General features: G+C 39.3%; 2 protein-coding genes across 2 annotated transcripts; one reads left to right on the top strand and one right to left on the bottom strand.

Moving 5' to 3' along the window:
* Positions 1-1,486: 1,486 nt before the first annotated feature.
* ddb1 (damage-specific DNA binding protein 1) lies at positions 1,487-17,058 on the bottom strand. Its single transcript, XM_053500376.1, has 27 exons — positions 16,892-17,058; positions 14,270-14,418; positions 14,068-14,184; positions 13,590-13,811; positions 12,607-12,721; positions 12,416-12,513; positions 11,873-12,031; positions 11,698-11,781; positions 11,485-11,601; positions 11,088-11,190; positions 10,392-10,467; positions 10,188-10,296; positions 9,773-9,951; positions 9,359-9,522; positions 8,276-8,383; positions 7,547-7,754; positions 7,222-7,317; positions 6,074-6,185; positions 5,866-5,989; positions 5,594-5,758; positions 5,402-5,496; positions 5,150-5,320; positions 4,244-4,353; positions 3,572-3,741; positions 2,431-2,533; positions 2,167-2,290; positions 1,487-2,070 (listed from the first exon to the last, which is right to left on the bottom strand). Exons 1-27 carry the CDS (start codon positions 16,950-16,952, stop codon positions 1,987-1,989), a joined length of 3,423 nt encoding a protein of 1,140 aa, XP_053356351.1. The 5' UTR covers positions 16,953-17,058; the 3' UTR covers positions 1,487-1,986.
* A 78-nt stretch (positions 17,059-17,136) lies between these two features.
* On the top strand, positions 17,137-20,095 carry LOC128527793 (interferon regulatory factor 1-like). Its single transcript, XM_053500377.1, has 9 exons — positions 17,137-17,267; positions 18,188-18,279; positions 18,442-18,541; positions 18,636-18,847; positions 18,944-19,061; positions 19,160-19,279; positions 19,375-19,400; positions 19,515-19,647; positions 19,820-20,095. The coding sequence occupies exons 2-9, from the start codon at positions 18,193-18,195 to the stop codon at positions 19,966-19,968; spliced, it is 945 nt and encodes a 314-aa protein (XP_053356352.1). The 5' UTR covers positions 17,137-17,267; positions 18,188-18,192; the 3' UTR covers positions 19,969-20,095.
* Positions 20,096-25,407: the final 5,312 nt, after the last annotated feature.

The following is a 25,407-nucleotide window of genomic DNA, read 5'->3' as shown; positions in this document are numbered from 1 at the left end:
TTCTTTTGATTGTGTAAAGCTGCTTTGCGACAATGACAATTGTTAAAAGCGCTATACAAATAAAATTGAATTGAATTTCTATATAATGTACACTTGCACAGCCTCGGCTGAAGCCCTTCTCAGGTCTTTTGAGAGATTATCAGATTTTTCGTCAGTAAACAGCAGATTTTCAGGGTTATTCTGCAGCTTAAGGCAGGTACATATTAGGGGCCAGTCTGGGGTTTAAATCCATAAAAGTCTGTTTGCAGCTCGGTGTGACCTCATGTCATGTACTTTTAAGAGGGGAAAAAAAAAAAAAAAAAACCCTCATCCAAAAACATCAGTGCCCCCTGGTGGAAATAAAAAAAAAAAAATCAACACCTTTTGGAGTGAATAACAATGGATCAACAGCTAATGTTTTATTTTGATTTTATTTTTAAATTTAATTTTAATTAAGATTGCATTTCATAAATGTGCCCAAGCGTTTTATTAAGACGAGAGAAATAAGTTGCAGTAATTCTGTAAATCTACTTTACAACAGTGTTGTTAAACACACTACGAATAAAATGATAAACTAAACACATAAAATGAACATAATACATATTAAAACCCAATCCTTATTAATTGGGTAATTAGACTTAATTAACAGATTTGAAAAATAGTAAAAACTGAATATAATAGGTTTTATCCCCCAGAATTCCCCACCTTCATCTACGATATCTAAAAGTGTATATTTATTGTCTGTTGTTTGGTCTGATTTTAAAACACTGCCAACGCGTGAGTATATTTCTCACTAAACACCAGTCGAACCTGACACAAGGGTGCAAAAAGAACCTTCTTTCCCCCAGGTTAATGTTTGTACTTTCATCAAAACCTTTAACATCTGTAATGTGGACCGTCAATTAAAAGTAAACATCATAAACAGGGTAGTGTGATGTGGACTTATTTTCCTCTTTGTATAACAAAGCATTCTGACAATAAGTAAAACTTTTATTTCTTTTTTTTATCATTATAAAATGATGTAATACTTTATCTGTTTCTAGTAACATTTACATACTAAGTATTACTATTAACATAAAACAGTCGTCTTTCTCTTGATATTAATACAATATTTAATAAACAGCTCTTGAGGAAGTGTACAGACTAAAATTTTGATTTATTTCTAAAACTGGAGACTCCTTACATCAACGTTAATCAGGAGACACATCTCTGTAAATATCCGATGTTTAATAGCGATGTGATCGTAGCCAAATGAGCGTTTTAATGAGGACCTGAGATTTTATTCGTATTTAAACAGCACTATTCGCAAAAAGCTAATCAACACCACGGCCCAATCAGAATCCAGCTGCGACCGCAGAGGTGTTAATTGACAAACCGGTGCGTTCGCGTTAATCCCTCAGGCGAAACGCCTGATCATGTGACACTTCTGAGTGATTAATGATAGAAATACGACTTTATTTAGCTGGTGAAGCTCCAGCGCTGGGAACACAAACAGGAAATCAGAAACTTCATTGTATTGAGCTTTATTAAAAGTAAAGATTGAGCAAAAAGCGTATTAGGGAAAAGGAAAAAAACAAAACTAACGAGGTCATGTGACCAGCGTCCTTATACGTCCCTCGCTCAGAGTGTCTCAATCAACGAGATGACAAAGCGCTTACGGGCCATCCCTTCCTCTTTAAACACCACACACACACACACACACAAGTGCAATTACTCTCTCTCTCTCCCACACAAACACACACACACTCTAAATTATCATAGTGATCAGTTCTACAAATGTGTGTGATTTAATTTAATTCCAGGACGAGATGCTCAGAAAAGAGAGATGGGCTAAACCTCGAGGAGTGTAACACCAAAACACCCACACACACACACACTTACCCATCCCCCTCTGACTCTCTCCAACACTCACCTATTTTCTCTCTCTCTCTCACACACACACACACACACACACACCTGTCTGGTTTATTTATATCTATGTACAGAGCGTTGAGTGGCGCGGTGGGGTTAGTGGATCCTGGTGAGTTCCTCCACTATCTTTATCACTTCATCCACTGTGGCCTCTCGCTTCATCCCGCTGCCGTCATCAATCTAAACACACACACAGATCAATCAGACAGTGCAGCGTGCGCACACACACACACACACTTGAGCATCCCACTGGGAGCGAACCGTCGTTAAATATACCTGTAGCGTGCTGACCACTTCCTGCATTTTGGCTCGTCCCAGGTCTAAGAAGCTTTCGATCAAATCTCCGTCGATGAAACCCGTGGCCTGTTCCGTCTTCCTCTCCGTGTTAAACGATCTCCAGGTGATCACGATTAAGGAATTGATTTATTTTTATTTTTTTTACTTTTTTAAAATAAGATGATGAAAAGATAAACAATGCTCACATCAGGTAAAGCAACCTCAGAGGGTGCCTATATATATATTTTTTTTTTGAAAGGATATAAGCTGTGCTCGATCTTCCCCACACTCTTAATGACCTTGTTGAGTCGATTCTGTAAATCCATCAATAAACTGTACCATCCCTCTGACAGGGAAGTCACCAGACCTGGAAGAGAGAGAGAGAGAGAGAGAGAGAGAGGGGGGGGGGGGCACAAAAAGTGGGAAGTGGAAACAGATGGAAAGATAGAAACAGGACAGAGAGAGAAGGAAGAGAGAGAGAGAGAGAGAGAGAGTCACACGTGTGTTGGTGTTTTCAGCAAGCTTGAGGTCCTGGACTGTATACTGATTATTATAAAAAACAGCTGTTTGTTTATAATGAGTAAACACCTCTATGAACAGCTTATAAAATATCGGTTTATATAGAAAAGTGTGAGATATACACACACGCACACACACACACACAGTGGAACCTTGGATTACGAGTATAATTCATTCCGGTAGCGGGCTCGTATTTCAAAAACACTTGTAAGCCAATTTTTCCTATAAGAAATAACAGAAATTAAAATAATTCGTTCCACAGCCCAAAAAATAAAAACATAAAAATAATTAATACGAAATAAAAAGTAAAAATAAAACAAGTTAACCTGCACTTTACCTTAAAAAAAAAGTAAAAATAAATCAAGACAAGTTTTTCTGTTTATGCGTGCTGGCACTGTGTGTGTGTGTGTGTGTGTGTGTGTGAAGCTAAAGTAAGAGGAAAGGAGGAATTAGATCCCCCTTCTTCTTCTCATTTTACACAGTAACTCTTCTTTTTTTTTTTTTTTACACAAACACGCATACAGACACAAAATAAAATATATTTTACGCACACACACATGGTCACAGTGTTATAGTAAACAGTACATGCGTGCACGGATGTCGATTATACCTGTGAGAGACGAGCACTAAGACCCAGCAGGGGAGACGGTATAACACACACACACACACACTAAGTTCTGGTGAAAGGGTGAGGGTAAGTGTTTAGACACCAGCAGAAGAACACTGCGACACTACAACACTGAGTGTTAGAGAGCTGCTCAGGATGATGTTACTGCTGAGATCAGATTTAATAATCTGACTACAGATCAGCTTGGACTCCATCAGCAGCCGCTCTGTGTTTCACAGATGATTTTGGGGCTTTAATTAACCTACACCCCCCCCTTACCGATCATCCCGTTAACGGTTCCAAAGAGCACGGAACCCTGTGTGGGGGTTGAGCTCTCGCCAAGGTTTTGCAGCACGAGGGAGCCGTGACAGAACACGTTCACAAACTCGCCCAGGTGGAACACGCCCACTTCCTGAAGGTGCTGGCGCTCCTCATCAGTGGTGGCGGCGCTGAGAGAGAGAGAGAGAGAGAGAGAGAGAGAGGATGAGACAGCCAGGCAGAGAGAAAGAAGGAGGAAAGAGAGACAGAACCAGAGAGGAAAATTACAGTTAAAGACGAGAGATAAACAGAGAGAGGATTAGAGCTCTCAGTGGAGAACAAAATGTAGTGATATATTTAATAAATGTGAGATTATTAGTTTACACTGCAATAAAGAGAGAAACAGAAGCCGCCACAGCTCACACACACACATACTTACTTCAGTTTGGTTAAGGAGGATTATTTAAATCGTACACAAGTCTGGTCTTTAAAAGTGTAAACTCACTGCAAATGTAATTTACTCCACTCTAATTAAATATGCGCAGTAAGCCCCTCCCACATGCCCCAGAGAGTCTCGATTCCTCACCCACCCAGACTCAGGGCCCCGAGCGAGGGAACATGGAGCCGTATGCTGGAGTGTGCGACACCTCATTAATGTGTCAAAACCACAATCACCCCCCCTCCCTCCAGTACCTGTCTTTTTGACACACGAAAAGGTTAAAGGCGTTCTCTGCACCCAGGAAATTATCATCGTCCAAAATCTCCACCGCACTCATCCAGTTCGGGTTAAAGTCTCGGGCGATCTGAGGAACAACCAGAAGAAAAAGATGATGAGATAAAATCAGATATGGATCTGTCTAAATATATACCTTTAACCTATTTATTAAAGAACAAATGGATGGAGAAAAAGAGAGCGCGCAAGACAGTGACATACAGATACAGAAAAACAGGGAAATACAAACAGAAATAGCAATAGAGAAAGAAACAGAGAGACGGCAGAGAGAGATGAGGAACAGAGAGAGATAGATAGAAAGGGTCGGAGAAAGTAAAGAGAAAATTGATAAATGTAGGCAGAGAGAATGAGAGAGAAAAAAAAACAACAGAGAGAGAGAGATAAACAAACAGACAAAGCCAAACAAATGCTGGGAGATTTAGAACAAAAGAAAAAAACAGAAACAGACCAAAGCAGAACGACAGAAACAGGGGGAGACTAAAAGAGAGATAAAGAAAGAAAAAGTGGTAGGAGAAGAGGAGAAATTAGGAGAGACGTGTATAGATGAACAGAAACACAGAAACAGGAAAAGAGAAAAAGATGCACAAAGCAAGAAGAGTCAGAAGAGAAGCAGTCTTTAAAAAAATAATGAGAGAAACAGAGAGAGAGGGAGGCAGAAAAGCGAAAAACGCATCAATCACAACTTGGTGTGTGAAAGATGAGCAGGCAGAGACAGAGACACAGAGAGATAGAGAGACATCACAAGGTCTCCATCTGTTAGCAAAAACAATCACAGCCCTGATTGAGGAAAAAAAAAACATAAAAATTAATAATGAGAGTTAAATTCTCTCTCTCTCTCCTGAAGTGTGGAGGTGTGAAGCTCTGACCTCCTCAAAGTTTCCCTCCATGGGTTTGTAGGCCAGCAGCAGCACCGACCTCATCAGGTCTCCCACCAGGATGAAGTCTCCTTTAGTCTTCAGGTACAGAGCCATAATGTTGTTGTAGTGATTACACTCCGTCCTCAGCTCTTTCTCTGCCGTCCACTCGTACAGGCGCACCTGCACAAAGAGTTGAATAAATAAATCACATACACACAACTCATCTCCAAACCTGTGTGTGTGTGTGCGCACGCGTCTCACAGTGCTGTTGATGCTGGCCAGCAGTTTTCCGTTGAACTCCACGATCGAGTACACCGCCCCCTTCACCTCTTTCTCTGCTACAGTCTGGAGTTTTCCTAATGACAAGATGAGATTAAAAAAAATGCATTATTTAGATTCAGGGCTTTTATTTAAACCAGTACTTTCAGTCTAACGTTAGTGAAAGGAAGTTACCATCTGTGTAGTGGAAGACGATGATGCGACCCTGCTTAGGCTCCGCCTCCTCGGGGTAGACCATGGCGGTGCCGACGATGAAGTAGACGGCGGGATCTTTTCCCAGTTTACAGGACACCAGGCTGAGAGCGTACTCACTGGGCAGGAACTGGTGTGCGTGAAGCACTGAAACAATAACACGAACGTTTACGACTCGCGGGGTTTACGACACACACACACACACACACACGCAGAGCTACAACTGGACCGCCAACGAGAATTAAATTAAATACCTTCAAAAGTGTGCTGATCTACCACGAGCAGGCTGTGCACCTCTACCTCCTCACCGAAGGACGTCTCGTGAGGGGACGTGCTGCTGGGGAAGAGCTTACTGGAGCTGACGCTGCTGGACAGAGCCTGAGGACAGGAAGTAAAGTCTCAACAGAACGGATATATGGTTTTAAAAAAAACCATCACACGGAGTCAGGAGTTAGCGCCTACCTGAGTGCTAGCGCTGGGGCGAACTGGAGCCGTGGTGCCGTTAACGTCCTGCATCTCTACCCGACTGGAGAGCACGCCGAAACACTGGGACACTTCCTGATAACAGATCCTCCTGAGAGAGAGAGAAAGAGAAAGAGAGAAAGAATTAGATAATCAAACCAGGAAATAAAGTCAAACCCGCCATCTTTCACACAGAGGTCTTAAGTCTTTAAAACATGTTTAGAAGAAACAGCTGACCAAGTTTTACTTTGGAAGAAATTATATTAAGAAGGAAGGACAAAAAGGAAGACCTCAAAAGTCAGGATGTAAATAAGGTTAGGAAGGATGGAAGGAAGGAGGAGAAAAAAAGCAAATACAGAATGAAATATATAAAGAGGTAAGAAGTTAAACATTAATAAAGAAATGCAGACGTTGAATAGGTAGCTAAAAAAAATAAACAAAAAGAGTTAAAAGTATGGAAGTGAGTAAATGAGTAAGAAACAGAAGGTATTGAGATAAAGAAGAAAGTAAATAAGCACTTCATGAAAATAACTGAGGTAATGAAATAAGCACATAAATAAGTCTGGAAGGAAGGACAAAGAAAAAGTGAAAGCAGGAAGAAATAAGTGTAGAAGTATGTACAAAGACAAGCATGAAAGAAACAAAGAAGAGAGCAAAAGCAAACAAATTAAAGTACGCAAACACAGAAGGGAGTAAAAAGAGAGAGAGAGAGAGAGAGAGAGAGAGAGAGAGAGAGAGTGTACAGTGCATTAGTGTTTAAATTAGGAAGGAGTAATGGAAAAAAGGAAGTATGTAAAATAAGTAAATTATATAAAGTAGAGCTGTTGATTATGGAGAAAAAGTTTAGTTTATACTGAGATCATAATTATTTAACGTGGTTAGTCGTTAACTTTGGAAACGAAGGCTTGAACTTTTAATAGTGGACTTTCTTGAACGTTAATTATTATTCAACTGAAAAACAAAAAGCTTGATGTAAAGTATAGAGCTGAGCGGCTGCGCTGGATGTAAAACTCGAAACGAGAACATCTTCACAAAACGTAACGAAATACAGCAATCATTTAATCTTAACAATCCAGATTTTCTACAAAAAAAAAAAAAAAAAAAAAAAAAAAGTCTATGGAGACATAAACAGTGTATAAGAAACTCACTTGGGCGACTCATACAGAGGTACAGTGCGAATGTGGAGCTTCTGGATTTCGTCGATAGTGCCGATGGTCAGAGTGCTGTTATTGGCCAAAGCCAAGCTGTTAGAAAGATTAAACATTTATAAGATTACGTTCACAAAAAGAAATCCCATAATTATTATATTACTATATTATAAACTTTATTCAGTCGGTTTTAAGGAATAAATGATTCAATATTAAATACTGATTAATGTCACTGATTGATGTTATTACAACATTGAATTTCACTTTTATCTTAATAGTTTTGACCACCACTAGGGTTTCTGTGTTTATATATCCACACACACACCTGTCTGGGTATCCCTCAGAGTTGAGGGGACACATGTAGTTGACCTCTTTGAGGTTGACGTTGGAGAAGACGAGCTTGTGGTTGCTGGAGTAGATGACTGTGGGTCTGTCGGAGCACGCGAACACGTTGGACGTGGAAAGAGAGCGGAAGGTTCGGAGCACGGTGGGCTGAGTGCCCAGGGTCACCTTCTTCCGCTCGGTCAAGGTGCCTACACACACACACGATTTTCTTACTTTTTTTATATGTAAAAAAGACAGAATAATTTTTGAATCTGAAATGTGCACGGCTTACGGCACTTCACAAAACCAGCAGTATCACTAAAGATGAATTTTATGTAAATGTGTGCAAAGTTATCTTTTAAACTGCTGCCCTACAAGAACTCCGCTCTTATTAACAAGCGTTCGGTGACACCTCACGTCTCTACTTTAAGCTCACTCTCTCGGTTAATGTTTGCTTGCGTCTCTTACTTTCATGCTCTCTAAAAGCTGAGCCTAAGTCACGTGACTCGTTACATCTTGTGGTTTTCATTATAAAAAAGACAAATAAAAAAGCGTCAGAGTTTAATAGATTAAATTATTATTATTTTTTTTAAGTATAATCTCATTCTACCCTCTAATGTTACGGTTTCTATAGTAACAGCTCATTTACAGGGACTTATAATAATAAGTAAATAATGAGTGTGTTTTAGTTGATATGGTTAAGTGAACTGTGTAGACGTTTTTCGCCAACCTGTCTCCAAGTCCAGGCCAAAGTAGAAGAGAGCGCCGTCTCCCAGAGCGCACAACAAGTAATGGCTCCCCTCGAACGTCGTCATCAGGATGGAGCGCGGAATAATTTCTGAAAGAGGGAGAGAGAGAGAGATGGAGAAAAAGAGAGATGGAGAGAAGGGGAGGGAGAGAGAGAGGTGGAGAGAAAGAGGGGGAGAGGGGTTTAATTTCATGCTGTATGAAACAATCACAGAACCTACATTTACACTGAAGTCACTCAACATTTTTTACTCTTTCTTTACTGCTTTCATTACAGCGAATATTAAAAAAGAAACAACAACAACAACAAACAATAAATATAGTTGCAAGCAACGATGAGCGGTCCCCAAGCACCCTGTACCATCGCCTCCCAGGTCCACCACACAACTTGTGTGTTATTTGAGTGTGTTAAGACCTACAAAAATCCATCACCGCCTGGGTGCAGCACAACTTGCACACGTCACACACACATCGAGCTGATGTCAGCTTGGGCCCTGAATATTTCTTGAGTGCGTAAGTGTGTGTGTGTGTGTGTGTGTGTGTGAGAGAGAGTGTTAACATTTGTAATGTGTATTTCTGATCTGTACGTGTGTAAGTTTAAGGCATTGTCACGACTGATCCGTTTGAGATTTCAAAGATCCCCCTTCGTCCTCAATGTCTTTAGATCACATCGGACCGGTTTGGTGGCGATCGTATAATAGCCTAGGAGAAGTATATAAAAATACATAAAATTGAATAAAAAAAATAATAATAATTACACGAGAGGCGTTCAGGTCAAACTGGGACTTGTGCTGAACTTTTCCTGGTAAACGAAGGCGTGAAAGAGATCAACATTTACCCTGAACTTCAGGTGCAGTGACTGAGATGAGACTCTCAGACACACAGTACGAATGTCTCCGTTTCCTCCCGCTCTAAATTTCACTCACTATTCAGCGTCATTAGGATAAGAGTCTCCGTGTGCGTGAGTATAAACTACCAATCAGGCATTACACGAGCCATTACACATCACTCTGCTAATCTGTAGGGTTAAATGATCCTGTTAATTTCCTGTCTCCCCTCCTCTCACCTCCACCCAGCATCTCCTTATGGAGGGGGCTGAAACAGGGCAGGCGGAGGACTCGGGCCGAGATGTCCGTCCACAGACCTACGGCGCACAGGCTGGACTCTCCAACGCTCTCCCCGAGAGGAGTGATGTCCAAACACGCCACCTCGTGCTCCATCTCTGTGGAACTGCGCATGGAGGAGAGAGAGAGAGAATCTGATTAAAAAAAAAAAAATAAAAAAAAATAATCACTCTAGTAAATATCACTAACAAAACATCTACTTAAACACATGGAATATCCTGAAACAATAAACTTCAAGCAGACATCACGACACCACTACAGAAAATTTTGTTTTGACCAATCAGTGAGATGCACCGTGTCTAGCTCCGCCCACATGTCCCTAGAATGTAGGTGTAATGATGTATTACATGTACTACCTGATCTGTTTTAGTTCACCGCTGAGGATCTGCAGGTAGTAGAGCACTCGTCCCACCGCCAGCACGACCTGGGTGGAGTTGCAGGCAGCGACGCTGATGTTCCTGCCCTCAGGCTCCTTCCATTCGCTAATCAAAGCCTTGCTGTCCTGCGTGACCAGTCGCACTGAGCCGGAAGTAATCTGAAACCCACACACACACACAAAAAAAAATTATAATCAAAATCGATTAATTCTGTCTCGCTTCTGTTCGTCCAATAAATCCTCTTAAGAACTTATGCTACATTGAAGGTTCGCTTGTTTTTACACTATTGGCTGTGTGCCACACTGAGTTTCTGCTCCAAAAGTAAATGTGTAAACATACAAAGAAAACCTCTCATAATTACGTGAATGAACACTAATAAGCGATAAATGAGCACCTGAATGAGTTGCTGGTGAGCCACATTTCCACAAAAGAATGTCTGCTGGTTATCGACAAACCCTGGAAGTTCAGTCTCCTCCACTTCCTCTCCACTCAGCATCAGCACTCTTATTAAAGAATGTTAAATCAACAATTAACAGATGCTCAAAAAAAAAAAGATAAGGAGAAAAATCTAATGAATGATAAAGCTTAAGAGTCGTACCTGGTTTGGCCGACGAATGAAAGCACCAGCATGTCGTCTGTGTCTCTGCCTGCCTCCGAGCGAAGAGGCCATAAACCTACAGACAAAATAAATGAATGAAAAAAATATATATGGGAATAGAAGTATGAGTAGCAGTTTAATAATTCAGCTTGAACTCTTGGTCTGTCAGCAGGTCGGGATCAAACCCTTAAAGCAACATAGTAGGCCCTTAGATTTGACATTTTAATCAATTTTGTGTCACAACTAAGAAACAAAAAGCCAAGGTTCGATTCCAGACCTGTCGTCTGTGATGTGGCAAGAACGGTGTAATACACACGCACAGAAGATGAGGAACATGCAATTGTTTTATTAAATAAAAACAGTTATTATACATCAGCATGAAATGACACCATTCATACATGCATGACATGAGTCAATAAATATTAATAAAGAATAGTTCTAAAGAAACAAAAGCAGAAAACTGAAATAAATTCTGTATAATGTTCAAAATCCTCCTAGATTATAATTATCTGTACGTAAGTCTACATACACAAAGGAAAAATAAGCAAACAAAATAATATCATGACATCGCAAAATAAGCTCCGCCTGCTGACCGGACCGGACCGGACATGTGCACATTCAAGTAAAAGTTGTTCACCAGCACAGCTCATGTTAGTGATGAGTTGTTTTTTTTTCTCCAAAGCTTTAAACACTGACCTTTGATCCCAGGCAGGTCGATACTGGCGTGCTCGTGGATTCCTATACCGTTACGGATAATCCTTAGAGATCCTTCCTTAAACGCCCCGGAGCAGGTCACCAGCTACGGCAAGAGACAGAGGACATGTACAGTACCAAAACGATTTAGCAAAGCATCATTGTATAGATGTTTAAAAGGACATGTCATGAGCCACAACGCTTTATGCAAATTATCCCTAAGTGTTTAAGGCATGTCCTGATGTGACCTACTAATGATCACAAGCCACGCCCCTAAAACAATAACTTTTTATTATAATAAAGGACCAAACAAGTGTTAATCAGTGTGTAACTGCTCTGTATTTTAAACAGTTTTGTAGAAGATATAAGCGACTAATCTCGAGGATGGGCGTGGTCTCACCTGTCCCTGGCCTTGCCGCTCCAGATCCACCACACACATGTCCACAATCGGGCCCAGGTTAGTGAATGTCTCCATTACCGCCACGTACGAGCCCTGATCGTTACTGTCCACGTTTAGCTGCAAATGCGCGCACACACACACACACACACACACACACTTAATTACTCCAGAAAGTTTTAGGTCTCATACGGGAATAATAAAAACCTGACGCACTTTAACAAGCTGAGAGTCTCCGAGCCTGGAGCCAACAAACACCACTCCGTTATCCAGGTAGGTCAAACACTCAGCGATGGACGTCTGGAAACACAAACACACAATATGAACATACATACAAAAACAACTGTTATTACAACACACACACACACACAAATAAATCTTAAGCGCTCACCTCTCCTAGCAGTTCCACCCGCAGGTCTTTGAGCACCATGGACCCATCGATCAGTTCCTCCTTCTCCAGCAGGAGCATGAACAACCTTCCATCCATGTCACCCAGAAGATAGCGAGAGCCGTTCGGGTCCACGCGGTTATGACACACGATCGTGCTTTGCTACAGGATTCAGATAAACTCACTCAGTAAAACACGAGAACTGTATCATGTTAAGAACAGGACACGGACCTGATTATAGCTACATTAGTTACAACTCACAGCTTCATTTCTAACTCTCACTGAAGTCCATAATAAACATCACCTTACACCTAACGGGGCTCTCTGCAACCGAGCTGTTACTATAGAAACCATTAAGGCTTAACAAGTCTCCTCAGTGTACATGTTATAGATAATAAGGGTGTGTTCACACTTGTAGTTTGGTTCTCTTGGTTTCAGGCCAAAGAATAAAATGCGACATCAGTTGTGGTTCGCTAGTGTGAAGTTCTGGTACACGTTCACACTGACATCTTCACCTTTCCATCATTTCACCAGGGTCTCGGGTACCTTGATTGTTGGAGGTGCGATGGCCAGGTATTTATCTCCGTTGTGATAGGTGATAGACTCCTGCCCGATGATTATAGCGCCACCGAATGGTTCAGGAACTGCACACACACACAAACACTCAAATCAGATTTTTCCACTAACTTACATAAGTGTTCATAATAACTCTCCTGAAGTGTCCAAACTCAGCTCACCAGGAATGACCATGGAGGCCTCCGCTTCTACGTTCTCCTGCTTCCATGGACCCTTACTAAACTCCTTCTCCTTCAGAGACACCTCATACGTCTTCACGTGTCGTCCCTGAGGGTCCTGGAGAGAGGTGCAGAACACGTAACATGAAATCACTGAACAAGAATAAATCTCATCAACGGAGTAAATACGAATAAATTAAATAATCGTCATGAATTAATTAATCATTAATCGGGACATAGATTATACGTCATCCAAGCAATTATTTTATAATGAAAATGATCTTGATAAAACATGTTATTAAAAAAGTTCGGCTGATGAAAGTGAGCCGATACGGCAAAAATATCATCCTGTGATATTGATTTCTTCAATATGATACACAGCTTTGGCACCAAACACCAGCCTAAACACAAGCACTGCATTTAATTTTTTAAACTTAATATCTATGAAAACTATTTTTGGAATTTTAAATAATCAAGGTGAAATGTTTACCATCAAATCATCTGCTAAAATTCACTTGCAACTCTGTTTTATATAAACAAATAAATAAGTAAAAGCTGTTATTAAATATTAAAAAAAGGTTTTACTGCTCAGTAATGACTTACATATATAACATGTTTCATTGATAAGACTAAACACTTAACTGTTAAATGAACAAACATGATGTTTAAAAATAATTATGAACAGCTTTAGCATAACCTAATATAGGTTTATAAATTAATCTTAATGAACTAATATTTTTTTAATAACAAGTTATTATCTATTAGTTTAATGAATATTCCCTAATAAATGTTTAAGAGTATATAAACTCTGCTGAAAAAATGAACTAAATGTTTAAAAACATAATTATGTAAAATATTTAACATGATATGTAACAGACTTTAAGTGTACTAAGACTTATTACTTTAAAGCTATAATTTTATGTATAGATATGCTCATTATAATTACTATATTCAATTAAGAACGTTCTCTGGATAAGGTTCGGTACCTGATATATGAAGCAGACGGTTGGAGCCTGGCACCCGTACAGGAAGTGGACGTCTATCACCTGCAGCTCCTCCAGACGGATGTTAAACGCTTTAAGCTCGCGGTTGTCCCGATCCAAAGGGATGACTTTAAAAAGGCCGTCGTAAAGCCGCAGGCCGATCATACGGCACTCCGGGTCCACTATACCGATGATCCCGGTCTCTGACGGGCGGCCGATGCGATCCTTAACAACACAAACGTCAGGAATAAGGTTTAAAGGTGCATTCAAAAAAACAACAAGGATGACATGGTGATTGGAGTGTTAGGAAAAAAATAACACTCATTTTATAGACACACCCCTTGACTCTGCCTTATCCCAGCACAGAAAGATAATTCTCCCACTATTCTTGAGATTGTGTGCGTTTGTACTGTACAGCATGACGCTCTCATTAATTAGCTGTTAGTGTTATACACTGAAGTTCTGTGGTTTAAGGTTCTACCTGGACGTTTCCATGAGCACGAGTGATTATATCGATACTGTCCCCGTTCTGCTTGTACTCCAAGATGCAGGCGTTATATTTAGCCGTCAAAATAAACAGAAGGTCCTTACTTTCACCCTGAGCAGACACAAAGAACAGAATTAACATGAAATATGTATCACATTATAATCAGCGTAATCAAAAACGCAACACGGCGACTCACTTTGGGTCTGAAGAGCTCCATGACGGCGATCTTGCCGTACATGCCGATCTCTTTGACTGGCCGTAACCCCTCCGCCGTGACCACATAGATCTCCAGGCGTGTGTTCTTCGCTATGAGAAGGTTCAGATCCTCCGCTGAGGTAAAGTGACCTGCAGGTACAGGAGCATCTCATGAAGGCATGTGCATCGCCACGGTTATTGTTATAAACAAAAAGAAGAAAAAAAACAGGAGTACTGCAGACACACTGCTTCAGGAGAGAAAGATGCCACTGGGAATGTTTAATGGAAGAAGCGCAAGGAAGTTTTTATTGGTTTCTCAAAAAGTGACACACGAAAGTTAAAAAACAAGGGTACCTTTGCAATAACTTTAAAAAAAATACATTAGGCACCGCATTGGAATCAAATGTGGTGTTGTTCTCCGTCGGAGCTTTCAGCAGTCCACAGACACAAAGTCAAGGCAGTTACCACCACCAACAGGACGAATTGGGTGTTGATTTCAGCCACAATAAATTTGTTCAAAACATATCGTATTAAACTTCATTATTAAACATAAAGCATCACAAGACCAGCCAGAAAAAATTTATGAATAAATGTCTCTCAGTCAGACATCAGAATACATGATGTAATGTCATATCTCAGCAACCATGTTCAAGACACACCAAAACTTGGTAAAGAAGTGAAGGTCCTCATCCTAAAGAAGCAATCTAAATGCACCAATAGATGGCAGTATTAGACCAAGAAATCAAGCATTTTGTTTCACTGGGATGCCTACTTAAACTGTTCTTGATGCAACATGTTTTTATTATTATTTATTAAATCTATCTAATAAATTGATCTTCATTTGAGACTGTAAAATGTTGCAGCTCCTCTATAATCCTAAACTGTAACCTACTGACTTGGCAGGCAGCAAATTATTTCCTTAGTTTGTTTAGAATTCCAACAATTGGTTTTAATTATAATGAATCAGGATATTAATAAAATTGTGAAATCACAACAGAAATCGAATCAACACCCGGCATCGTGATATCGCATCAGCTGCTCCCTGGTGATTCCCAACTCTAACTGGCAACACCGTTGTTAACTACCCACATGAACATTGTTACTATTTTCATATGTATACGTAATCTGATTGGACGAGAGGCATCCCACCAGTGCTGATATTAGACAGTACCAGCAGTGTGATGTGTAACTATATGTATGAGTGGACATGTCCCAGGTGTTCTCCAGTGGTTAATGACACTGTGTGTCATAGCGTGGGCGAGAGTAGGTCTGCACACGGTTAGTTAGTTCGACCAGGCATGGAAGGATGCGTGGGCGGAGCAAAATAACTGGTTAAATAAAGAAACAAATTACATTTTGTATAAAACCAATATCACACTCAAGGTTGTGCTGTTGTACTGAATATCAGCACAGCAGTCCTCATGCATGTAAAAATCACAGGGGTGCTGATATTTAGTATAACATCACTACAAATCCCTACATGCTCCTAGTTTTTATATTTAACTGCTTTTTTTTTATTTTTTCCATAATTGATTTTTTTTTTTTTGGTGCACACACTATCGAAATTACGTCACACTTTATTGTATTATTGTTTCATTCTCTGGTAGCCGTGTATGCATTTCACTGCACGTTGTACTGGACACAGTTGTGTCGTGAACGTGATGAATAACTTTTGAATACGTATTTGAATGTCGTGACGTCAGCGCGATGAGGTAAGCTCTTAACTCACTGCTCACATTCGAACAGGACAAGTCGGAGATCTCAGTCGACCAGAAGAATTTTAAGAATGAATACTTCGTCTTTCGTCCATCATCTGAAGACGCCAAATGGGAGGTAACTGGACATCAGAACGTAACATCCAACACGTGTGTGTGTATTTTAAGCAGGATATAAAGTTAAGAGATAAGACCTGACTTTATCCACGACTTATCCTGAGGGATTCACAAAACAGTACGTGAGGCGACACTGTTCTTGAGACACTGAGGTCAGTATGCTGTGACAAGAAGTGCTGATGGTTTCTGATCTTCTGGAACAGGAAGTGCTTCGCTTTTTGAACCTTCATCCTTATTTTCCTCAGGAGGGAAAGTTTTAATTTCAGAGACAATTTAAGTGCATTTCACACATTTTATACAGTTGTTAGTTAGGTATTATTATTATTATTACACATTTCTGTTTAATGTTAAAAATCTATGCCTCATAAAAACCTTGAAAACTCTTAAATAGCGCCCTGTCATAAAGAAGAAGATCTCCAGAAGAACATTTATAGTAACTTATATAATAATGCATTAACATGTTAAATTTTAAAATGTTTTAATTATGCACTAATATTACCTCAGCGTCACGCACGCGCTTGACAACAAACCCTACAGTTAGCTAGCAAACGCGCTAATCATAGCGTTCCTTTATAAATGTGAGGATTTTTAAACAGGCAGTTTGAAAACCCAAAGAGTTCTCGTGTAATTTATATTAAAGTCACCCGTTTAAACAGAAATGTGATGCGGTTAGCGCAGAGTTAGCTCCCAGGCTAGCACAAGCGAACGGCATTAGCATAAGGCCTTGAAACGCGGGAGTCGCGCGCCCCCGACCACCGTAACGCGCGAGAGCTGTAGAGAGCGTGACTAACCGGTGATGCAGGCGTTCACTGCGGTCGGTTTCTGCGCCGTGACCACGTAGTTGTAAGACATGGCGTTCAGCTTCAGAACAGGAATACCTGGAAATTAGCTATATATTTTATGTTTTAGTTTCTGCTTCTGTGTACGACCATGGAGACGGGGAAAAAAAATACCACACTGTGTGACAGCGACACCCACAGTCCTGGAGGAGTCCCTTTTTTGTGGTTTTGGCGGCTGGCAGCGAACTTATAGGTGCAATACCGCCACCTGCTGGACTGGAGGATGGAACATCTGATTTATATTTATAGACATCTATTAATATAAAGACTTGCTCAGCTGACACAAATACAGTTAACAACCAGAGAGGAGCTTTCTCCAAACCGAGAGGTACAGTATGACTTAGTAGTAGCTTTTATTTCATTTTATCAATCATGCTTTCATAATCTTTATATTTTCTTATATTTAACTTTTTATCACAAAAAAATTACATTTCTGTCTTATATATATATATATATATATATATATATATATATATATATAGAGAGAGAGAGAGAGAGAGAGAGAGACAGGTATTAGGTATGTATCCTGTAATACCTTCATTCGGGAGATGACCGAATATTCAATAGAACTCTTTATCATGCCCTGATGCATTGTGCAATACCATCACAATAACAATATAACATGCAAAATCACTATTGTGTGCAATATTCATATACATCTGGTGTGCAATATTATTATTCTATATGCAATATAAAATATTATGTTCAATATAAATCATGGGTGCAATAACATAAATGGACAATACACTAAAAGAGACAATTTTGCATCTTTTGGTACAGTCTGTAGTTTATATATATATATATATATATATATATATATATATATATATATATATATAATATTTGTTTATATTGTTTTTTTTTTCCTATTGTAGTTGTATCTTTTTAAATATGCAGCCACTGGAAAAACAATTTCCTTCGGGATTAATAAAGACCTATCTTATCTTATCTTATCTTATCTTATCTTATCTTATCTTATCTTATCTTATCTTATCTTATCTTTTGGCTGTTATATGTAGGCTTCTTGTTTAAAGTTTACATTAACATTTATATATTGTAGATGGCTTCGTATCCTTATTGTAGCTACATGATCATATGTTTGATATGTTGTTTAAACTCGCGCCGTGTGACACAGCCGTGTGCTATGGGCTAGTATAAGATAATAAAAAGAAGTGAGTTTATCCATGTCAATTATAAAGAACTTCCATGCGACCTTTAGAGCTCAAGCTTTTCACCGTATTTGTTCAGGAAGCATGTCTGTGTCCAGAATGCGCATGCGACCCTGGTTAGAGGATATGATTGACTCCAACTCAATTGCTGGACTTGTCTGGGTAGATAAGGTAAGATGGAAGCACAGCTTTCATTAATTTATTATTTATTTTAGTAATTTATTATTTACATGCTTCATGCTCTTGATTTTGCCAAACATTGTTGAAGCATTTCATAAAAGAACCTGAATACCAATCCGAGTATCTTGTGTATATTTTTTTTGGGCTGCTTAGGAAAAAAAGATGTTCTCCATTCCTTGGAAGCACTCCTCACGCCATGGATGGGATATTGACAAAGATGCCAGTCTCTTCAAACAGTGGGCAATTCACACTGGTGAGGAGCCAATCCTAACGTTTCACAAATCCTTTGTTTTTTATGCAAGACAAACAGCCTTTTCTAGTCCTCATAACATTGACTATGCCTGCAGGCAAGTTCAAGCCAGGAATCACTGAACCTGACCCCAAAACATGGAAAGCCAACTTCCGTTGTGCAATGAACTCGCTGCCGGATATTGAAAAAGTGGAGGACAAAAGCATCAGTAAAGGCTGTGAAGCTGTTTTTGTCTACCGCATGCTTCAGGTTGAAAAGAACAAAAACAAGAGGTCCTCTAAAAGCCAGGAAAGCAGGAGGAGAAAAAAAGGTAGAGATACCGCGTCATATCGTAATGTTTTCATATCATTAAGGACGAAGCATGAACACATTAAAAAAATTTAGGACTTACTCACTTTTTGTTGTGTGGAAAAGGTGAGGAAGATTGATGCAGACATGGAAGAAACCGAAGAGCACCTTTACGCACACAAGCAGCAGGAGATGATCACCCAGGAGAACCCTACAGACAGCACTGAGAGCACAAGTAAGTTACCCCAACAGCCCCTTAAAGTCCCATTAACACTGTTTTGTCAATTAATTTGACAGCTTACAGTTACTCTTTCTTGTGACGTTTCTTTCCAGACACAGCGAGCCCCACCTTTGATGTTCCCGACTGCTCAGACTATGAAGTTGAAATCGGCCCTGACAGCACGAACGATATCTACATCGGAAGGTTCCATGTTTCACCGGTACACACGACAGGTTAGGAAAGTAATACATCCTTACTTTATTTTATTACTTAATATTCCTTAGTGCCATGACATTCAATGTGTTCCTTTTCCCTTTTTTATTTGCAGAGTATGAGGAAAAAGCTATTGTTGAGGCGAGTCTGGTGTTTCTTGTGATTCAACAAATTTTTGCAATTATTTGTAGACACTTCTGGTTGAAGGTTAGGCAAAACCCGCGCAGTTACACATTCTGTGTTTTGCTCCTGCAGCTCACTCGACAGTTGGAACTCGATAGTGCACAGTGGTTACACAGCAGTAGCAGTGGAAAGGACTTCCTGTGGAATGAAGTAGCCCTGACGGAGTCTTACCAATGTCCAGAGAGCCAATGGAGCGGCTCCCCAGGTAAATTAATGACACATTTAGCTCATGAGTACAGAATATACAGTATATATAGGCAGGTTTTTCGCCAGCAGGATTATTAATTCGCTAGTCCATCATATCTGTATCTGTCTAACATCCTCCATCAGACTAGTTGACACGCTGTTCCCTCTAAATGATGGTGTTTTTCTTCCAGGAGAGGAGCTTGAGCTGCGTTTTTACACAGAACTGATTCCAGGACTGCCCAGTGAAGATCTTTTGAGCTACACGGATATGTGGAACAGCGACCCTCACACCACTGGCCTTCCACAAGTCAGCAGTCTACTCCAAGACCTACGTCTTTGACTCTTAACCTGTACAAAATAAGGCTACAAATTACTTATCTGACCACGCATTTTTATGCTGGAGAATGATTTTGGAGGCAGTTTTTTCACGTGTTTCTTTTAACTTGTAAAAGGATAATTTCTGTATATAAATACAGAGAGGGACAACAGTGTATACACACTACACTTCAACATGAAAAAAATATCCAGAAAATAATCACAGCAATATAATAGCATTAACACCTGTGTGACTAGTGACATCTTTAAAGAAAACATACGTAGTAGCACGCATTGCTGCCGTAATGCAATTTGATTGAAAAAAAAGATTGATAAATAAAATAACAACTGTTGAAGTGTGTATAGATTTTTTGGGCCCCTTTGTGTGTAAATTACTGTAACATTTGGCAGATTCTGTTATCTATATGTCAGGGTTTTAATGCAGTTTCCTCTTTAAACCTTATAGGAAATATAAGGCCACGAGAAGAACATGCAAACTTCAAACGGGTTTCGAAACCTCGACCGTGGAGGTGTGAGGCGACGTGGTAACCACTCTGCCACCGTGGAGCTAAACTGAACATTTAAGCTTACAAATATTTTCTCATTCTACATTTTAACAATCATCAATCTCTGAATCCATGGATTAAACTCAACTCTGAAATACACAATGAATATAATACACGACTCATTTGATTCACTTAAAATCAATAGCAAAATCAATGCACAATACACACACCTACAGCAGCATGCAGCACAATATAATGTCTATTCTCAGAAAATATATTTGCACACTGCTGTCACTGTGTTGTATTTGTTTCCGTCTCCACATGAATACAGCCGTAATGCCGCAGTGCTTTAATGCTTCAGTCTGTCCAGCTCTCGGACGTCCTCACACGTCCTCTATGTTCAAACAGATCAGCTTTCGATGCGTCAGACTTCAGCATGCTCGTCATCTCGAACATTATTAAAAACCCGAGACGGATCTCCTTACCATCGTATAGCTGCATTGCACACTGAGTCAAAAGTTTGCAACACGTCTCAATTAGTCCTGTGCTTCTGGGATAACAGGAACACGAAACCAACAAATCAACACCAGACTTACTAAAGACGTCACAAACATTTCAATGTACATATATTTAACAGGGTGTTTCAAGGTGAAGTTTAGCTTAAAGCTCAAAATATCACTAAATGCCCAATGTATAAAACATCATTTTACTGTATTGTAAAGCTTAATTGTCTCATTTATGTTCACTGTGTGTGTCATTAATCAGCAAATCACTGCTTATGCACATAAACACCAGTCTGAGTCCAAGCCAAGCTGTGAGTTTCAATTACTTTAATTATGACACAATTACTTGTGTATTTTGAAATAAATATTATAGGACTGGGTTTCATTAGGGATTATTGACTGGGAGAAGTTCATACATATTTCCTCACAATTTTCGAACTCATTTCCATAAAAAAAAATCTGTAAAGCTACTTTGCAGTAATCACAATAGTTAAAAGCAATGAAACTAAATTTCATTGAACCAATCGTTAAGCATGTTGGTGTAGTTTAATAAAAGCATGCACAGTGACAATACAAATCTAAAAAGTGTTTTTTTATATACTTTAAATGCTTTTAAACTAAAGCAGAAAAGACAGCATACGCCAGATCGCTTCCAGACTTTATCAAACATAGACACCATCATTATGTTGGTAATCATTATTATAACCAAGATATGTTTCTCTAATAATAGTAACAACAATAACATTATAATGCCACAATAATTTCCTCATGTCCTGTAATTTACACCTCCAGCCACTAGATGGTGCTGCACGCCCACCTTTAAAACAACAGTTTGTGTCACTGGTTTTACCAAATAAATCTGATGTGCTCTAGTTCTTCTTAAAATATACAATGTTAAATGATCTTGAATTAAATAGTATTCATGATGTAATGCTGAATTGCCTTGATGATTTATTTATTCTCGTACGCAGACGGATGCTGTATTTCAGCTGAAGCGAATTAAAACCTGCAGCTCCGTGACAATCCTGAGACTCGATCTCTCAGCTCTCTGAGCACCAGAGCAGAAATGTAATATGTTTGACCTGCGTTTTTTTTTTTCTCTCCACATGACTGAAAATCCTGGTGGATGCCGTGTTCATATTTGTCCCTCAGTGACGGGAACACGTGTCAAAAGTCTGATGAAGTAGAAAAGTAAACGCTCCAAATCACTCCTTAGTGTCCGGATTGGACACGGCCATTTAGGACACGGGTGACAGAGTGGAACAGAATGTGATGAGTTCAATAAGAAATAAAGGGATTTTATTTAACTCCTCTGTCCTGAAGATGTCCAAAAGCCCTCAGGTACAACTTCAATTCTGAAAGTTATCAAGCGCTGAAACTGGAGACTTCTTCCATAAATATTACATAAACATCTCATTAGATAAAACTGTATTAATGTATCATTTTAAAATCAGTTCACGTGAAGCGTCTGTTACACGCATCCCTGTGCTGTTATCTTTAGCTGTTACCATAGAGACGACAGTGATTTAGAACTTTTGTTTGTTATGACTTAGTCAGTGCCTTTTGTCTGGAAGGGTTTGGGGTTATGATGTCATTGGGAGGGGTTTGGGATTATGATGTCATGCATTGAGAGGGGTTTGGGCTATGGAGTAATGCACTGGTTGTGATGTACTGTATTGGGAGCGGTTTGGGTTATAATGTAATGATTTGAGTTATAATGTAATGTGTTGGGAGGGGTTTGAGTTGTGATGTAATGATTTGAGTTATGATGTAATGTGTTGGCGGGGATTTGAGTTGTGATGTAATAAATTGAGTTATGATGTAATGTGTTGGGAGGGGTTTGAGTTGTGATGTACAGTAATGTATTGGGAGCGGTTGGGGTTGTGATGTAATGATTTGAGTTATGATGTAATGTGTTGGGAGGTGTTTGAGTTGTGATGTAATGTATTAGGACGGGTTTGAGTTGTGATGTAATGTATTGGGAGGGGTTTGAGTTGTGATGTAATGATTTGAGTTATGATGTAATGTGTTGGGAGGTGTTTGAGTTGTGATGTAATGATTTGAGTTATGCTGTAATGTGTTGGGAGGGGTTTGAGTTGTGATGTAATGTATTGGGAGGGGTTGGGGTTGTGATGTAATGATTTGAGTTATGATGTAATGTGTTGAGAGGTGTTTGAGTTGTGATGTAATAATTTGAGTTATGATGTAATGTGTTGGGAGGGGTTTGAGTTATGATGTGATGTATTGGGAGGGGTTTGAGTTGTGATGTAATGTATTGGGAGGGGTTGGGGTTGCGATGTAATGATTTAAGTTATGATGTAATGTGTTGAGATGTGTTTGAGTCATGATGTAATGTTTTGAGTTGTGATGTAATGTATTGGCAGGGGTTTGAGTTGTGATGTATTGATTTGAGTTATGATGTGATGTGTTGGGAGGAGTTTGAGTTGTGATGTAATGTATTGGGAGCGGTTGGGGTTGCGATGTAATGATTTAAGTTATGATGTAATGTGTTGGCAGGGGTTTGAGTTGTGATGTAATTATTTGAGTTATGATGTAATGTGTTGGGAAGGGGTTGAGAGTAAGAGTTTTACTCCAAAATAATATTACTCAAGTAGAAGTACAAAAATATTTGGTATAAAGGCTATTCAATATATACTGAGTAACTCCATTAATCCAGTAACATCCAGTAATGTCCATTTTAATGTCTATTTTATAAAAAATATATATAATAATTATATATTATTATTATAATATACAATTTATTATATATAATTATATCATATTTTAAATAAAAATTATAATAATTAAATATGCTAACATTGCAACATTCAATGTAACAGCTAAACTGACCGTGACATTCAGGTTAGAAGGTTAGACTGTTTCCTCAGGTTAGAAGTCGAGTTTTTATATGCTGAAGTGTGTGTGTGTGTGTGTGTGTGTGTGTGTGTGTGTGTTTTGTTAGACAGAGACACCGCAGTATGAAGCTGTTCTTTTGCACTGTGTGTAAGTGAAACATGCTGTGTATACGAGGCCGGCGGTGTTCATCCTCTTCTGTTGTATCATTGGAGACAGACGCTTATGTTTTCATTCGCCTTTTTTCCCTACGGCTGAAGATATTTTCCCGCTATGTCGCCAGTTTGTGTGTGGTCATGTGACTACATGTGGTTATTGTTACTGCGGCTGATTGGTGAAACGAGTCGAGTGGAGCCCAATGTAGCGGAGTAAGAGTAGCGTTTATTCTTTACAAATCTACTTAAGCAAAAGTTTAAAAGTATGGTGCCGTAAAACTACTTATATAAGTACATTATTTTTTAAAATGTTACTCAATTAAATGTAACAGAGTAAATGTAACCCATTACTCTCTCTCTCTCTCTCTCTCTCTCTCTCATATCCATATCCAGTTTAAATCAGTTGCTACTTTCATCTTTTTTTCCTTTGTATTCAGTTCAAGACTCAAAGGCACATCTGTAATATGAATAACTCATAAATACAAATATATCACATTGTATTTATACTCATGGTTTACGGCTGTTTTTTTAATGAGTGTCCAATCCACAGAGGAACAAGTTTAGTGTGTGTGTGTGTGTGTGGCTTCATTTCAGTATCATTGTTCTGCTTAGCTCAGAGGTTTTAAGGCAAAAAAAGCATCTATGTCTCACTTCATTTCATACAGTGCTAAAGTCAGGCCTGTAGGAATTAAACACCAGACCTCCCGCACTAATGTGTCGCCTGAGTAGCGCCATAAATAAGACATAAAGCATTTGTGATTGGAATGAATGCCTCTGTGTGAGGATTTGTGAAGTGCTGACGGGGCTGAGGGGCTTTGAGGAGGAGAAACGCCACTTCATTCCACTCCACTCCTCCACTGATGGAGAGAGCCCGAGGAGGACGAGGAAGAAGAGGAGGAGCTCTACCTGCACTGCACTGTGATTTATAGGTGCTGTTTGTATACAGTATATATATGTGTGTGTGTGTGTGTGTGTGTGTGTGCATGTGTGTGTGCGTGCACCTCTGCATGGCTGTAAGTGATGAGGTATAAACCAAGACAGATTTATACATTGAGATTTGTGCTGATGCATCGAACAGTTTTCCCTCGCAGCCTCATTACCGAGAGCACCAGAAGATTCCCTTAACATAATTTACAAAATATTCACAAGTGTATTACATTTAAATCAAACATTTCAAACTTCATTAACTTACTTTTCATCGCTGACAACAACCGACCCGTTCGAGCTTCATCTTAATTAATTAACGTCTAACGCCTTTATTAATGTTCTTGCTGTTCAACTGACAAAATGATCCTGTATGAGGGGTGCCAATATTTATATCCACTTCCATGAATTATTAATTAAACAGGTTGTAGTTGATTAAATGCTAATTAATTTAGACGAGTTAATTCTGATCATGTGCCTTAATGATGATTAAAATGTTAATGAGTTAATTATTATTCAATCT

Source organism: Clarias gariepinus, chromosome 7 (genome assembly GCF_024256425.1).
Source record: "Clarias gariepinus isolate MV-2021 ecotype Netherlands chromosome 7, CGAR_prim_01v2, whole genome shotgun sequence".
NCBI lineage: Eukaryota > Metazoa > Chordata > Actinopteri > Siluriformes > Clariidae > Clarias > Clarias gariepinus.
This window is presented reverse-complemented; position numbering and strand designations above follow the sequence as displayed.